Genomic DNA, 16,924 nt, shown 5'->3' with positions numbered 1-16,924 from the left:
AGAGACCTTGGGGTCTCTTCCAACTCTAGGATTATGTGTCCCTGTAGTTGATGGCCCTGCAATCCCTTTGGTCTAGAATGTTATGCCCACCTAAGCTGGGTAAACCCCCAGCTGGGCTCTGTGGGCGAGGGGGAGGCACTTACAAAGTCATCCTCGTAGTCCATCTGGGGCTCAGCGGGCGGAGGGTAGCAATGGCGGATGTCCAGCTGGAGTTGCAGTTCCCGTACCTGCCTGCGCAGCTGCTCCACCTCCTGCTTGTAGGTGGCTTCGATCTGCCGCAGCCGGTGCTGGATGACGTCCGTGGGGAAGGGGAGGCCATCGTCGTCCAGGTAGAAGGGAGGCACCGGAGAAGGGCTGCTGGGGGGCGCATGCTTGGAGCTGAGGGCCTGCTTCAAGTGGCAGGGGAGCCACGGTCGGTTGGCCTTCCCAGCTGAGCCACCTGTGCAGTGAGGGCCAGAGTGGCCAGAGCAGCCGGGGAGCTTGACCCCGTCTTTCGAAGGCCACTGGCCACTGAGGCCCAGTCCCGAAGCCCAGAGGTACCGATGGCTCAGCCTCTTGTTACAGCAGCCGTAGGAAAGGAGTCGCCGCGGGGCCCCGTCTCCCCCAGGGACAGAAGTCCCCATCCCTTGGAAACTGTCCCAGTTGACCCCCAGGAGAGAAAACTCACTCATTTGGCTCTGAGAAATCCCCTTCCTCCACCACTCAGGCTGAGCCTTCCCCACCTGGTGGCCTTCCTCCCCATGCCTCACGTTTCCCTGTCTGCCTTCCTCTTCCTCTTCCTTTCCGCAGCCGGGAGCATCCTGTCTCGGGAGGCTCAGAGCCGGCTGGTTCCCAAAACCAGGGGCTCGCGCTGAAGGCCGGAGGGAGGGTTCTGGGAAGCCAGAAGGTTCAACCAAGTTCCATGTGCCCCTGGGTTCCATGCCAACATCTTTTGCGGGGGCACGGGGTAACCTTTCGAACAGCTCTTCTATTCTGGCCAAATCCTGGGAAAGAATCTTCTGTCCAAGAGGTGCTGGGTGGGGGCTTTCCGTTGCTTCTAGGACCGTCTCACTTACCCTTCCTCCCACCTCTGGCGATGGGTTGTTTAGCTGCTGGGATGCCCCCTGGTCCTCCACAATTGGCTGCTGGTCGATCTGGCAACCGTCAGAACTGCTGCCGCTGCCGCCACCAGTACTGAGGGCATAGAGTTCCTGCTGTTGCGATTGTGGCTCTCCCACCTGAGACGGTTCCTCTCCCAAGCTCTCTTTGCACGCTGCCGTCTCCTCGGCATTGGGGTGTCTGGGTTCCAGGTTGACTCTGACATCCTGGCAGTGGTTGTTCAGATTGGGATCGCTCGATGTGCGGGTCAGCAGGCTGCCTGGGTCGCAGGCAGAGAGAAGGTCATCCATGGATCTTGTCTTTGGTAACCTGAAACCAGAGAAGAGAAGAGGATGCGGGTGAGATCCAGGCGGCAAATGCTTATGGCCTCGCAAAGCTGAGGGCAAAAATTGCCTCATCACCTGCCAACAAACCCGAGTGCGTTTTAGCTCCGTTTTCAATTTAATTGTAGGAAAAAATAAGTCAGAGGGAATCATGCTTCTTTTTTGGTCAGGTTGCAATGCTTAACTGCTTATATAGATCTCTTTTCTTAGAGACCTTTTGCACCACAGAGAATTCTAAATTCCTCATGAAACTACAAAACCCAGGATTCCATAAGATGCAACCATGGAAGTTAAAGTGCGATCAAACTGCTATAATTGTGAAATGCAGAAATGGACCTGGCAGGTCCTAAAAAGATAGTGCTTGATGGGATCCTGCAAGCCCTGGGACTCAAGAGTTCCTTTCTCTTACCTGTCGAGAGACCTGCTGCTAAACTCCTGACTTTGAGATCCAGAAGGCAGGTAGAGATCCATGCCCTCTTCTCCTAGAGGACAGGGGGATGATGCTGGGAGATAGACAGCGGTCCAGAGGTGCAGCGCTCGCACATGGCACACTGGATGCAGCACCTGCCATGGGAGGCAGGGAAAGAGAGTCAGGGCACAGGGTGGAAATCATTCCTCTCAACCTCAGATCCTGCCACCACGGGAATCTCACTCACCTGGTCAGTGCCAGATATGTAGAGCAGGTTGTGGAAATTCTTGTTGCCGGCTCTCAGGAGGGACCACACGGAGCATGTCCGCTTGGCGATGTTGTGCATCTCGCGCTCACAGGGGCTGTTCCCGAGGAAGGTCCCATAAAGGCAAGAGTATGTGTGTTGCACCAGCTTCACCTGCGGTTCAAAAAAACAAAACCCTGTATGCTAAGGTTTTTGGGTCAGCTAACAGAGGACTGCCTTTCACCCATCTCAGAGACAGCTTGTTTTCATCGTTCTGCAATTAATCTTGGAACGCAGGCATTCCATATTTATGACAAGATGAAGGGGAGGCCAAAAATACAAGGGCCTGTGTTAAACAATAAAGTGTCCCTGGTCATTTCCATCCCCACTAGGAGAAGGTCTTTTGTAAAGCGAATGGGTCCTGCCCAGTCAAAACCAAGCCACATCAAATGATTTTGGATTAGAAGAGTAATATGACATCTCAGGCCTGGCTAATCCAAAATCCTGGGACTCCGTGGCTCTTCTATGCTCAACTAGAGGCGAGCAAATGAACCACCCTCCCCACTTAGAAATGCCAGCCTAGGATTAAGACACGGACCTAGGGATTTTTTTGCCAGAAGGGACTTCCCCACCACTACCACACCTTCGTTCTTACCAAGAAAGCTTCGTTGAATTCAAAAAGGCAGGGGAACTGCTTGAGCAACTGGTGGACAGAATCCAGCCACTGCAGGAAAACGGGGCACTGCTCATTCTGGTCCTCAGCTTTCTCCTGGTGGCCACAGCGGTCGGCAAACTTGTGGCCAAAGTCCAGCCAGTCGGATTCCACCAGCACTTGGAAACCCTGCCAAGAAGGAGGATGATAATGTTACACCATGGAGGACACCAGGAGGCAGAGAGGATGTTTTTGAGGTTCAATAATCCCCCTCTTTTCTCATTCACATATCCCCATGTTCCTCACCCAGTGACTGCTGCTTGTTCCCACCACAGTTTGGGCCTCTTTGCAAGGAGAAAGGACTTCTGAACTAAGGCAGGGAGCACATGGAATGAAATCTAAGGAGGCAGGTTTATCTACCCCCTAATGTGAAAGATACAACATACACTTTCTGGTAACAACGCTTTGCTAAACTCAAGTGGGCCCAGCTCCCAATCGAATGAACCTTCAAAAGCCTGTCACTGTCACTTTTCACAGAATGATAACTTATTCCAAATCACTGGAGAGGCAAACAGTTGAAAGCGAAGTGCTTTCTATGACAGCCTGTTAGACCAGCCAGAAAATGGAAACAAAGGAAGCTCTGTGTGTGCGTATGAGAGAGAGAGAATGAGAGAGAGAGAGAGAGAGAGAAAAGAGGTTGCACTCTGTCTGCTTTGGGGTAATTTTTCATAGTGGCAAAATGCATCCTGCTTAAACTCTCCCAAAACCTGTGGTCCTATCTGCGCAAGCTCTACCTCCATCGTCCTGTAATAAGGGTCCAGGAGGATCTTTGCCAGGGCGACAATCTGTGGGGTCCGGTCCCAGCCGTCGGAGCAATGCACCAGCACCGGGCGGCCCTCCCGGTCCACCGCATTGGAGACCAAGACGGCTGCCTTCAGCATGACAGAGAGGTGCTGCAGCCACTTGGTGCTTTCCAGGGCCGAAAGCCAGCTGGGAAAAGGACAAGGAGAGAGGAGGAAGGTTAAGCTGGGGAAAGGGCACAGAAGGTTTCTCCTAATGCCCACAGGAAGATGCTCCTGCCACCCTTCTTTTAAGGGAGCCACTGATAGAGGAGTGGGCAATGGTTGTCGGTCTACGTTGGTGGAACGTAGGAGAGAACGCTCCCTTTGGCTCTTTACGCTGCTAGTCCCCAGTAAGGGAGGAGGAAAGAATCCCATGGCAACAGGGAAAAGGAGAGCAAGGTTGGCAGGGCTGGCCTAAAAAAGACACAGCAGGGGAAGAAAGGAAGAGAGAAAAAGAGAGGGAAAGGATTGATGTGGAGTCACACTGCTCTGTGGGGAGGGAAGGACTGGAGGAAAGGAGGCAAAATAGGAACAGAGAGAGGGGCCCCAAACCACCACCCATTGCCAGGTGCCAAATTTGAGACAATGCGATGGAAAGACTGAACTGGGGAGCCCCAAGTTCCAATCCAGGCCACAGACTCCAAAAGGAACAGTCGCCATTGCTGGGGAAATTCTGGGAAGGGAGAAGTAGCCGGACACTCCATAATCTGAACCAAAAGGATCAGTCTATGCCAACTCACTTGCTAGGGTCTGGCATCTGACTGCAGACGGCCCGCAGGTACTGGAAGCTGTTCCGGATGGAATGGATGTTGGCCATCCCCATGAACACCACCTCACAGTTGGGGTAATATTCTGGAAGGTAAAAAGGAGGAAGAAAGCCTGGTGGGTGCTTGTCCTTGCTGTCAGAAGAAATGGTCTCCCAGCAAGAATCTGACAGTATCTCCCTGACAGCAAGATAGCCAGCAGGGAGCATTGCTGGGAGCTGCAATCCAACCCCATCTGGAGAACCTCCCCTTTGCCCATCCTTGGCACGCATGCATACACAAACACACACACAAGGAACAGGTTTGTTTTTGAAAAATAAGCTTTGCAATTTTTGAAACCCAGTGGTTCGGGTCTTAGCAATATGGGTTTTGTTTCTCCCTGGGCACCATTCTTCCCCCGTCCCCATCCTAATAAGAAGCACCCAGTTGAGTCCCACATCTTCTTCTGGCAATGATGGTTGCATGGTAAGAAACAGCAGCAACGATCACAACCAAGGAGGCCAGCTCAATGTAGCCGCCTGTACCTTCGCACTCGCAGCCTCCGCCTTTGGCTCGGTTGGCAACGGCTGCTGTGTAAGACCGGGCATCCAGGATCAGCAGCTTCTGCGGGGTGGCCGAACTCTCCACGCTCGAACACGCCGTCAGGGATGAATCTGCAAAAAGACAGCAGTCTGGATTCTCTTTCCTTGTGATCATGCAACACCCTTCCTCCAACCTAGTGCCCCTAGAGCATTTTAGACTGCACATCCCATCAACCCTCCCGATTCTAGATTGGGAGGAAGAGGTATCTTTCCTACTTACCAAACCCTGCATCACAGGCCTCACTGCCATCGCTGAGCCCAGAATGCGGGGTCCCCCCAGCCAACCTCTGTCCCGGGTTCAAGGCACAGGCTTTGGCAATGGAAGTTACAAGGTACTCGTCGTCGGCGTTGCGCCAGCCCCACCAGCTGATCTCAGGCTGACTGCAGCGGGCAATCACTGCCCCGTTGCGCAAGTGTCTGAAAGAGAAGCCAAGACCCGCTGAGTCCAACAAATCCAGAGACTGGTTTCGGGAAGCCAAAGGGATGAACCAATAGGCACTGTCATAACCCAAAGTGCCAATATTCCCCTCACCTTTGTAGGGACAATATCCAAATACAGCTTTTCCTTTAGGCAAGGAACAGGTGAGATGTCAAATCTGCAAGAGGGCACTCTGAGCATTTGCCAATTCCCCCAGAAAGATTTTTTTTGGCCTCAAAACCCCCACAAATGTCCTCAAGGGAATGTAGTGGGCATGTTCACCATGTTCTGGGGTTTTTTGAAAAATGGAAATTGGTATAAGTTCTGTACCTATACACAACTGCTGGGATCCGCTTCCAAGAGCGAAAGGAAGCCACATTCTCCAGCTCTTTGTCTGTGATCCAGACAGGAACGAGGAGCTTTTGCGGGTAGCTGGAACACAACCTAGGCAAGGAAGAGACACAGGGAGGTGGTGGTCAGTGCCTGACTAATGGACAAGAGCCAAAGAGTGTCCCACCCTCTGAAAAGTAGTTTCGTGTCGTGTGTGTGTGTGTGGTGTTTTGCATCTCTCTGTTGCGTCTGCCAAAATTTTAACACTAAATGTTGTGCGTCTGCATGCAGAGAGGGACTTGGACAAGTTGTCACTACCCTCAAAGCAATGTCCCCTAATGCCTTGCCAGTATCTGGTGTTCTCATCTGAGGCAAGAGATGCCGACTGTCGCTTCTGCAGAGTCAAGAGCACATGGGGGCAACTGGATAGTTTTCACAATGCTGTGAACTCATTTCCCCTTTGCCACAAAAGGGCTGGGCAAAGCGACAACTCACTTGTAGTTGTTGTTGATGTCGGAAACCCGCCACACGTTCTGCAGGTCGAAGCCCATCCGGGCCAGCTCCATCTCAAAGCGGTATTTCACGTGGTCCCCTGGCGATGGGCAAAGCCATAAGTTTCAGTCGGCGCATAAAATTTGACAGTTTATCCTGACACCTTAAGTCCTGACAGTCGTTCCCAATGAATGTTAAGCCCACTCAGTCAATACTACTTATGTAAGGGCTGAATCACCGAGTCTGCCCTGATTCAATGGGTCTCCTTTACGTGGGTCCTTAAGATTCGAAGGAGAACCTCTTCCTTGATACGTTTGTCTGAGGAGTGAGATCTGCTGGGAAGTGAGGGGTCCTCTGTGTCCCACCAGTGAGGTCAACAGATGATGATGATCATCATCATCATCATTATTATGTGGGTCTGCAGTAGTAGGGCCTTCTCAATCATGGCAACCTGACTGTTATCTCCTCCCGGTAGCAAGACAGAGTTAGCAATCTTTGGACCGGTTGGTTTCCAAACACTCTTCAAAGGCAGCCCTCCATAGAAAGCATTATAGTAATCCAACTGGGATGTGACTAAGGCTTGATCGGTAACCAAATAAGCAGAGGATTTAGCTATAAGAGTTCCCAATGCATCTCTGCATTCCAAAGACAGGCCAGGCATTAAGCCATGTCAAAAAGCCACCTCTGTCCTCCTATGGCTGTTTGGATTTCTAATGGAGACGGTCGCTAGGATTTCTGGTACTCACCCGGGCGGCAGAGGTGGGCATGCTGGTCTTCCTCATCGGCACAGACCCCCAAGCACCAGGCGTGGTAAGCAAACGCAAAGAGGTCTTCCGGCTTGGTGGGGCGCGCGATGGCTCGGCTGAGTCGCTTCAGCCACTCCTGGCATTGCTTGAAAGTAGAGAAATGGCACCTGCTCCAAATGGAAAAAGAGAGAGAGAGACACACAGAGACACTTGTCATGAATGTTCAGGAAGGCAGGAGGGAAAGGGACACTGTTGCCCATGTGAAAAACAGCAAACCTGCCACTTTGTTCCTTTACTCGTTTGAATTATATCCTGTCTTTCTAATGAACAGGGGACCCAAGGTGGCTGATAAGTATGGCAAAAAAGCCATAATCTTTATAACTAAAGCAGCTGGGAGGGGGAAGGAATCAGATAAGCTCCTCTCCTCTTTCTCCTACCTGACTACTTTGGAATCCTTGCAGACAATGTGAAGCTGGAACATGTCTCGGCTCTCCACGCTTTCCATCATTCTCAAAGGCACCTACAGAAAGAAAGAGAGAAGGCAGAGGTGCATGGCACCAATTAGTCACCTGGCTTTGGAACCCACATTAGATGTATCTCATTGGTAGGGCACAAAAGCCAGCCTCCCATGTTGTCCTCTCCTGACCAACACTGGGGCAGAGGAAGAACGAGAGGAGGCAACCGCCATCTCACAACATGAGGCAGTGGTGCTTTTGCCAACCACACATCCTACAATGCTTAGCTCTGAGGATCTGCTCTGCTTCCCATACTTTCCATGAAAGAACGTGGGAAGCTGGTTGGAAAAAGGATAGGCAGAAGCTCCAGGATGCCTGATTTGCCATGGGTTGATTCCAAGAAAACAGGGCCCTGGCACAGGACCCCTACAACTTCTCTGTTCAAAACGCACCAGACAACAGGCAGCCCTGCACTTACATTGACAACGGAGTCCTTGAACTTGATATGGAGCCGGTAGTTGGAAATGGCAATGATGGCGTCACTGGCATGGCCCAGGTATTCCACACCTTCGCCCTGCAGCACTGGGAATGGGACCTGGAAGAGGGAAAGAAGCCCCATTCAAGCCACTGCCTTTGGACTATTCAAGACCACAAAAGCCCAGTGTGTGTGTGTGAGAGAGAGAGAGACAGAGGCAGAAAGAGAGAATAAACCAACAGCACTTCTGTAACAATTTGCATTGTACCATCTTGCTCATAACATGGGGACCCACTTCCTGACCCATGGCAGAATGGGGTTGGACTGGGTGGCCCTTGTGGTCAATTCCAAATCTATGATTCTATCTGCAACCTATTGCATGCTAACTTTTAAATGTAAGTTGAAATGGTTCCAATGTTGTGAATGGTTCCATTCCATTTTATCGTTCACTTTCTGTATGATTTCAGCTGCATTGTTCTCGCTCAAACTTTAAGCCACCTTGAGTCCCAATTTTGGGTGACGGGCAACAAGCGCAACAGCGGCCACCATGGCGGCCCGCATGCCCACATTTCGTCCATTCATCCCCGAACCAGGTGGACCAAAAGACTGAGTGAATACAAGGCAGTTGTGTATGAACTTAATGACTGACCACCCAAGGGGCAATTAAGCCACCACATTATTAAGCAAATCCTAATTATCGGTCTCTGATTTCTGTCTCCTAATGAGCTACTTATCATTAGTTACCGCCTAGTTATCTCCCCACAACTTGAAAGTGTACAACTGTGTCGACGCCACACAACTACATTTCAAAGGCTTTTGTGAAAGGGAACGAGAAGACAACATTCTCAAAGGGGATCCTCCAGAACTTCTGGGCCAAGGGGCTGCATTTCTTTTCATTCGAGCTAAAGCCCGTGTGTTTCTCCTCTTGGAGCATGAAATGGGTGGCGCTTGTGGAAGCCACCCTTGTCGTTTAAAAATAGATGTACTCTTCTTTTCTCTTTTTGCCACTTAACAGGAAAGCTTCACACCTCCAGGTTCCAGGGAAATTGTGCAGGAGATGTGAAATCCCCACAGGACTGCGGGACTGAGTTTTCTTCAGCGCCATGTAGCTGTGGGGATGAGAAGGGGCTTGTGTGGACAGCTTCATTTTCTCCCTGCAGCTCTCACTCTCTCTATATATATATATACATATATGTGTGTGTAATATATATATGTACACATACACACACATGCCAGGTATGCTTGGATTGAGATTTCCTGCATGGCGAGGTTGGACTGGATGGCCCTTGGGGTCATCTCTATGACTCCATGACTCCATGACAAGAGAAAATTTCAGAGGTGACTGCCAACACCTCTGAAACTAGGTTGGCGATTGATGCAACGTTATTAATATGGAAGAACACCCTGCTAGACTACTGCCCTGTTGTGACTTTTGGTGGTGATACTGACTCAACAAAATGGAAGACAGCCCAAAAGCTCTCCACGGGAACCAGGCAGGACTTTTCCAATAGCTCTCATCAAGGTATAAAACATACCTAGAAAATGTCTTGCACCGAATCCCTTAATCGGGGATTTCCCTCCCTTGAAGATTACTAGTTATTATGGATACAAAAAAAGTCCAGCTTTTAGGTTCTACAAGTCAGGTTTCCTAGCCGTTGGAGGAAAGGGCTCACTGGCCAGACTGGTTTCGATACTGCCCTTTCTGCCGGCTTGCCTTGAACTCATGCAGCATCTTGAAACGGGCGTTCATATTCCTGAGCTCATTGTCCCAACCTGCCTTTGAGGAATCTCCAGATTGATTCCATTTAATTCACCTTCTTAGGACCTCTGAGGTGTTTAGGAGGTAAATTGTGTTAGCATCGGGGAAGAGGCGGATGCCACCCTTCTAAGGTGCAGGGCACCCTGGGTTTAACCCTCATGCACCCGGAGGAATGTTCTTGTTGCGCCAAGTCACATTGTGTTGCAGAAGCCGCAAGGAACTAAACCGCCGGCATAGGCGTTCTGCAGCATTGTGACCTGGACAGTTGTAAACAGTGCCCCAAACTATGACCTCTTGCCACAGGCAGGGTTTTTTTGTTTTTAATGTGCAAATCACATCATGTTTTTCGGTGAACCATGACGCAGCAAAGCAAAGCCCCGTTCATTCAAGACACTGGACATCTCATTGGTGTTGGGAATTACAAAGGCGTACTATCCTCTAACGCATTGGGATTCTCACAGAGGTCCAGAAAGAGCCCACAGGTCCCTATGGGCAAGAGAGAATTTAAACCAGGACTGTATAATTCTGGTGCCACATAAATGTGGTTTAAAGTGTGTATGTGTCTGCCTTTAAGATGCCCATCGACTTACGGTGACCCCATGGATTTCTCATAGGGTTTTCTTAGGCCAGGAAGACTCAGACGTGGTTTCTCAATGAGGGGCTGGGAGCAAGGAAGGCAAGGCAGGTTGGAGTCTTCCGTTACTCAGCGTCACCCTCCACAATGCCAGTCCCCTCCCTCCAGGCTTACGGTGCCATGGTGCATGGCGTCACAGTCACAAGGGTTAGCTTACCTGTAATGATTCTTCTTCCTTGATGAGCTCTTTGTGGGGGAACAGGTCCTTGGCCTGGATGTACTCCAAACTGGGAGGGCCTTCCTCACCCTGAATGAGAAAGAAAAGGGCAGAGGCTCAGAGAGAGAGGACAACAGAGCATCCCGGCCAAAGCGACACACAACTTGCAGCCCAGATGCAAGGGAGACGGGCCAACTGCGCACACCTCTCCCGATGGCCTCCAGTTGGACAAGCGTCCCCTAAGATGTGGGTTAAACTTGGATCCCTAAGGTGTGGGATGAGCTTTACAGCACAAGATGTTGTTCTCAAACTTCTGTTGGGAGGGGACAAAGAAAGAAAGAAAGAAAGAAAGAAAGAAAGAAAGAAAGAAAGAAAGAAAGAAAGAAAGACAAGACCAAACAGGTCCCCTTCTGTTTTTCTTCCAAGGTTTAGGCCTCTTGTGATCTAGCCCCAAGTCCGCCCATTGCTATTATATTGTTTCCAAATCATCTTCCATGGTTCTTTCAACATTCCCAGGCCGGAGCTTCACAAACCAATCCTAACTATAGATTGTGTGGGTTTTCTGGGCTCTGTGGCCATGGTCTAGAAAAGTTTGTTCCTGACCCCACTCTCTCTTCCATGCCAGCATTCTCTGAAGATGCCGAAGCTACAGATGCTGCTGGCGAAGCGTCACAAATAAACTCTTCTAGAACATGGCCACAGAGCCCGAAACACCCACAAAAATATCTATGGGTGCCGGCCACGACTTCACAATCCTAATTAGTTTGGAGTCTCTGTAAAGTCCCTGCAACTAACATCTCTCTTCACAGAACTACAGATCTGTAGCGGGAGGCAATGACTATCACATTTCAATTTGCTGCATGATTAAGATCTCACAATTCTTTTGCAAGGCTGCTGCTTTGACAGCTTTCTCTGCGCAAAAGAAACGGGGATTAAAACACGGGTCTCAGCCATCATAACTCTGCTTCAAGTCCTCTGCTGAGACCTGCCACCCCATTGTGGTATGGAAGTGAAATGCAAAGGTGGGATGCCAGCAGAGCAGACCAAGTTCTCTGGCAGGTTCGACCAAACTGGAAAAGGTTTGGGGTCCATCCCTGTAGGAAAACTGTGTTGCCGCATCTGAGGACCAGAATAACCAAGTACAGAGATGCTCAGCCCCAGAAGGATGGCCACTAGGTGACAAAATGATAGCAGCAGCCATGAACACAACCACAACAGTGTGGTCCGTCCGGGCAAAGGGCCGACCAGCAATGACGAAATTACATCTCTTCAAGGTAAGCAATAAATATTTTTTGCTCTTCTCGTTCTTTCCAGGCCCCACACATTCCTTCCCCGAAGCAAAATCTTTTCCCCAACGCATCTTCACATCTGACTTTTTCAGCCTGAAAGGAGCCACAAGTCTTAACAACCAGAAAGACTAGAAAATGCTTAACATTCCTAGGAACTAGCAGATATGCTTTTTAAAAACCTGGTGTTTGGGTGGATTTTTGGTTCCAGCCTTAGGGTTCGCTCGCATCATTTAAAAACAAATGTGGGCATAAACCTCATCTCCGTCGGTATGTCTCCGCTGCTATATCTCACCGTCTTTTTACCCGACACACGGTTCTTCTTTTCCTCCCATCTGCTGTTCTTTTGCTTTAAAAAAAGAACAGGAACAATCCGAGGAACATCAAATGTTCTTTCTTTGGAATGGCTAATTTCCAAAACCCATGGATCCAAACGGCAAGAAAAGAGATGCTGAGTATGCTTTAGGAAGAACTCAGTGATGACAGTGGAATGTACAAGGAAAGGCGGTTGCCTCTCTTCCGTTGGAGGTTTCTAAGCAGAGGTTGGATGGAGACGCCTTAGCAGTGGATTCCTTGGGTGACTTCCAACTTTATGTTCTATGAACAGCCAATGCAAAGGTTGTGAACCTTATTACCCGAGTCTGGGTAATGATACAGACACACCTCGCTCTTGCAAAAACCTGGCCCTCCTTGGTTGGAATGGGCCAAGTGTGTTAAGGAGGTCTGCTCACAAAGTCATTGGGAAGAGCCTGAAGCTTCTGCTTCGTAGAGAGACGGTCAAACGATCTCACGTAGCAGAGTTGGGAAGGAAACCTTTGCCTGTGATCCTGGAGCGGAAAGAGACAGCCTGGGTTCTGTCAAAAGCAAGGAACCTTTTTTAGGGAAGCTTCTTGGGGGCTGTATGCAAAAGAGGTACTGCCAAAACACCATAGAATTCAAAGATATAGCAGTGTTAGTCTGTAGAATCGGTATGTAGAGAGATCTTGAAGCACCTTTGAGACTAACTGAAAAGAAGAAGTTGGCAGCAGGAACATTCATAGACTTCAGTCTACTACGTCCTTAGATGCTTTTGAACCAAATTCCACATTACAACTTTGCAGAACTGGGAGGTCTTACAAAAGCAAGGAAATTCCCAGGTAACATAGGCGAGGAGCATGGCCACAGTCCAGAAACTCAGACTGAGACTAGGAATGGCTGCATTTGGTCCTGGGCTCAATGAATGGGTGGCTGGATGGCTTATTAGCAACATGGCATACGGCAGCTTCAGATGTTCATGTACCTTCACCTCAACGGATAGATCCCTAACACAGATTGTATCTGGTCCAGTGGGCCAAAGACTCAATTCTGTACGGGGCAAATTTGCTCAAGTGTCCATTTTGTTTGTCGGATCCAAGATCGAACCACTCAAGAAAACCACAGCCAAGGCCCAGGGAGGGCCAGAGCCAGTGTTACTGTCTAATTTTCAGCTCGATAACGTAAAAGCTTTGGGAGGCTGACACATTACGTCCTGTTTTCATAGGGCCACACTAAGAGATGCAAGAAAGGTATCATTCCAAACCTGCAAGAGATTGATTCTGGACGTCCCTTTGATCCGATTAGAGAAACGCAACCTTGCCTCCTTTTAGGCTAATAGTCTAATAGTCTGGCACCGACCGAGAGCAGGATCTCTAGGATGGACTGAAATCCTTCTTTTTCCCCCTAGAACAAAATTAAAATGACATCATCCCTTATTGGAAATTCAGCGCCGAGACATCCAGGTTCATCAGGCATTTCTAAATATATCAAGCAAGGTTTTTGCTCGCTTGCTGACCTCACAATATGGGCAATTTCTGGTTTCCCCCCCTCGCTTTCTCTTTTCCGTGGGGGTGGCAAGGTGCCGAAGAAGCATTTGACAGGACAAGGCAGGAAGGAGAAGGGTTTCAGACAACATTGGGTAAAACAGATGGGTATCTACTAAGCAACGGCGGCCAAGTGCCTGAGACTTGCTGTTTCCTAAAGAATCTTTTTTTCAGTTTGGAGAAATGATGAATGTTGAAAGCAAATATAGATGTCTAGCCATGTGGCTCCAGCAGCGACAGGCCTGGCTAGTACTTGGAGGGGGGACACGCAAGGACTACCAAGAGAAGGCAATGGCAAACCACCTCTGAGTCTTCCACGCCCAAGAAAACCCTATGGAAATCATGGGGTTGCCAGAAGTCGCCAAGTGACTTGAAGGCACATGGATCCAAGGGGCGGAAATAAGATGAGTGTTTTTAATACACACCTGCTATTTGAAGATGGGGGAAGGAAGGCAGCCCAGGCACCTGTAAGACATTGTCAAAGGTGTTTTGACAATGCCACATCGCCAAAATAGCAAGGTTTGGGGGGGATTTATTTATTTTCCCCCTGTAAGAAAAGTGCCCCCACAATGAAAAACATGGCAGCAGGGCTCCAAATACCAACCAGCATCTGTGATGATATCAAACACCTTAGAGTTTACAATACAAAGCAATAGTCAGGCCGAAATAAGCATGAACCAGCTCCCATGCGCTGGAACTCACTGCTAACTAGTTGTTGGTCCTTTCCACATCTGCTGGGTGACCTTGCACAAGTCACAAGCTCAGCCTCAAAAAAGTCAGTTGCCTTAAGGTTGCCATAAGTCAAAAGGAACCTGAAGGCGCACAACAATAAACCATGTTTGCATCCCTGACCCTGCGCATGTAAACACACAGAGGCTTGCAAAGCAAGGTACCCACGTATACAGGCACAACACTAAAAAGCACCGCAGAAGGTACAGAGAGGACAGCAAAACAACACACACCACAATCCCCTGATGCTCTCAAAGGCCTTCAAGTCACTCCCAGCAAGTCATGCAGCCTCACCCCAACTCACTTGCCCATCTGCCCCCGTTTCTACTTCTAGCCAAGCCGTCCCAGAAAGACATTTTCCTAGCAAGGGCCTTCTCCCTCCTTCTCCTCCTTCTCAGCAGGCCCAAGTCAATGCGTCGTCCAAAGGCCAAAGGCGACCGACGGAGCGCATTGCTGAGTAAGTGCCCTTCCAATGACAGTCTATGGCTGCCCATCCGTGATGCTGAGAAGCGGAAGGAACCGGCCTCCTCCTTCCCGCCATCCCCCAAGAACAGCAACCACAATGGAGGCATGAACCAGACCCCAACTCTTTCCTGGCCTTAGGAAGCAACCTTAGGAGAGGACTAGGAAGGACAAAGGGGTAATCCTAATGGGAAGGCCTGCACTGTGCCTCCGCCAGCCCAGTCCTCTTCTCAGGCAGCCATGTGGCTGCAATCCAAAAGAGCACAAAGCCAACGCGCCACACAGCCCCCCGAAAGAGGGAGGTGGGGCAGGGGATCGTCCTTGGAAAGGCTACTAGCCAGGGGGATAGTCCAGTGGACCAGGGAGGCAAACTTCTGCCTGCATGTCGTGGCCCAGGGATGGTGGGTCAAAATGCAATGGATGGCCAGAACCATGGCACCCCTTTCCCCCCTCAACATAAATCTCCTAGGAACGGTGTGGCAGAAGACCCCCTCTGCCTCCCAGTCTGAGAGAGGGGAGCCTGCAAGAATGAAGTGGAAGAGAAGAAGAACGGGGCAGACAGGGCCACTCCCCAAGCGCCAGGCTGAAGGGAGCTCTGCAAAAAGGCCAGGCATCCCTCTGAGACCAGTCATGACAGAGGATGCTCTTTTCCAAGGTCTCTCCCCCCAACGCCACCCATATTGGATGCAGAAAGAAATGCTGGCAGAAGGAAGGAAGGAAGGAAGGAAGGAAGGAAGGAAGGAAGGAAGGAAGGAAGGCCACTTACAAAGCAGTTGAGCATGGAGCAGGAGACGCGGGCCGGCCGAGTCATGGTCGCTTCCAGGGGAGGTCGCTGGGCCAGGGGCACGTCAGTGGCATCGCTTCCCCTCCTTGGCCCCCCACTTTTTGGGCAGAGAGAAAAAGAGAGACAGGAGGAGGAGAGCTGAGAGACAGAGAGGGAGGTCTAGAGCATCCCTCCTTCGCCAAAGAGAGAGAGGAGCAGGTGCGTGGCTTGGCTGCTGACAATGGAGGAGGAGGAAGAAGAGGAGGAGGAGGAGGAGGAGAAGGAAGGGAGGGAAGAGAGAAAAGAGAGAGACAGACTCCACCTCCCTCCGATGGAAGCAAGCCGAGCCTCTACCATGCCAGGGACTCCCTGACAGGCAGTGCAGAAAATGGAGTCACCGGCTCAGTCTGGGAGGAGGAGGATTCAAGGCTCTGGAGCGCCCATCCTCCTTTGTGGCGCTGGCTCCAAAGAGCCCATGTGGTCGGTATCTGAGAGGCTTTGGAGGGGAAGCGCATGTGCTGGAATGCACGGGAACAATAGGAAGCAGACGGCCACAAATGCCAGCCTGGCTTTGTGCGGAAAGCCCAGCCAGGGTTCAGCTCGGCAGAGCTTGGTTCCACACCGAAGGATGAGGGATGCTGAGAGCGCCAAGGGGGTCCCCAGCATTAGTCGGGGCTCCTGCGCCACTTGCCGGGGCCTGCAATCGCCGCTGGCCACAAGCCAAAGAAGAGACACAGCAGATGGTCTCAGCTGCGCGGTCCCTCGCCACGAAGCCCACCACCATGCATGATGCGCTCAGGCCTCAAAAGAGAAAGGAGGTGTGGCGCCCGGGTCTCCGTCTGTCACCATGCAAAATCCAACCCTGGGGCAACAGATCCGAAATCAGTAGAGGGTTCTTGAGAAGGAGGAATCCAAAGCCCAAGCGCCAACTGCCTCAGCCACACCTTAAACGCAAGAAAAGGTGGGATGGTGAATTCATTGTGTCAGAAACTGATGGGGAAAGGAGGACAGTAAAAGGAGGGCAGAGCATTAGGAATGTGGGTCCACTGGGAAATACCCGGAAGGAGGGGAGTGAGGTTACCCCAAGTGCTCTCCATCTGTTCTCCCCCCAAAATCTCAGGCATCTGGATTCCCAGACTGATCAAAACGTATTCTGGGAATGTGGGGAGAATCGCCTCAGACTGTCCATATAGGAACCGCAAGGTCATCTACTCCAGCTCCGCTCTGGCGTGGCAAATCCACACAAGGACAGCATCCTTAGGAAGGGGGCTATCTTACCGTTCCAGAATAACGATAATAACAAAAACGAAAACACACTTGAGCTGGAAATCTATTTCTGGTATTGAAACACAGGCACTAAGAAAATAGGGAGGTTAAACAGAGAGGGAGGAAGAGGCTGCAAGCGATTTCAAAGGCCAAGCATTGCTCCGGCAGAGAAAAAGGTGCCCTATGGGAAAGTCTGGGGCC

General features: G+C 50.5%; 1 protein-coding gene across 3 annotated transcripts in view; it reads right to left on the bottom strand.

The window, feature by feature from the left end:
- Nucleotides 1–16,924, bottom strand: part of MTMR4 (myotubularin related protein 4) — a 38,448-nt gene that overhangs the window by 3,239 nt on the left and 18,285 nt on the right. For 2 of the 3 annotated variants that reach the window (XM_089493278.1, XM_089493279.1), the window contains exons 4-17: nt 10,380–10,469; nt 7,833–7,949; nt 7,337–7,419; nt 6,900–7,066; nt 6,157–6,253; nt 5,662–5,775; nt 5,134–5,330; nt 4,857–4,985; nt 4,309–4,420; nt 3,521–3,716; nt 2,730–2,915; nt 2,078–2,248; nt 1,831–1,985; nt 144–1,407 (exon numbers count right to left, since the gene is read on the bottom strand). In XM_089493278.1, coding sequence (XP_089349404.1) covers nt 144–1,407; nt 1,831–1,985; nt 2,078–2,248; nt 2,730–2,915; nt 3,521–3,716; nt 4,309–4,420; nt 4,857–4,985; nt 5,134–5,330; nt 5,662–5,775; nt 6,157–6,253; nt 6,900–7,066; nt 7,337–7,419; nt 7,833–7,949; nt 10,380–10,469 — 3,078 coding nt within the window. Of the gene's footprint in view, nt 1–143; nt 1,408–1,830; nt 1,986–2,077; nt 2,249–2,729; nt 2,916–3,520; nt 3,717–4,308; nt 4,421–4,856; nt 4,986–5,133; nt 5,331–5,661; nt 5,776–6,156; nt 6,254–6,899; nt 7,067–7,336; nt 7,420–7,832; nt 7,950–10,379; nt 10,470–15,460; nt 15,679–16,924 lie in introns of those variants that run through there. The other variant, XM_089493277.1, reaches the window with a different exon arrangement.

This window comes from Sceloporus occidentalis, unplaced genomic scaffold (genome assembly GCF_023333645.1).
Source record: "Sceloporus occidentalis isolate IW3139 unplaced genomic scaffold, rSceOcc1.0.p SCAF_64, whole genome shotgun sequence".
Taxonomy (NCBI): domain Eukaryota; kingdom Metazoa; phylum Chordata; class Lepidosauria; order Squamata; family Phrynosomatidae; genus Sceloporus; species Sceloporus occidentalis.
This window is presented reverse-complemented; position numbering and strand designations above follow the sequence as displayed.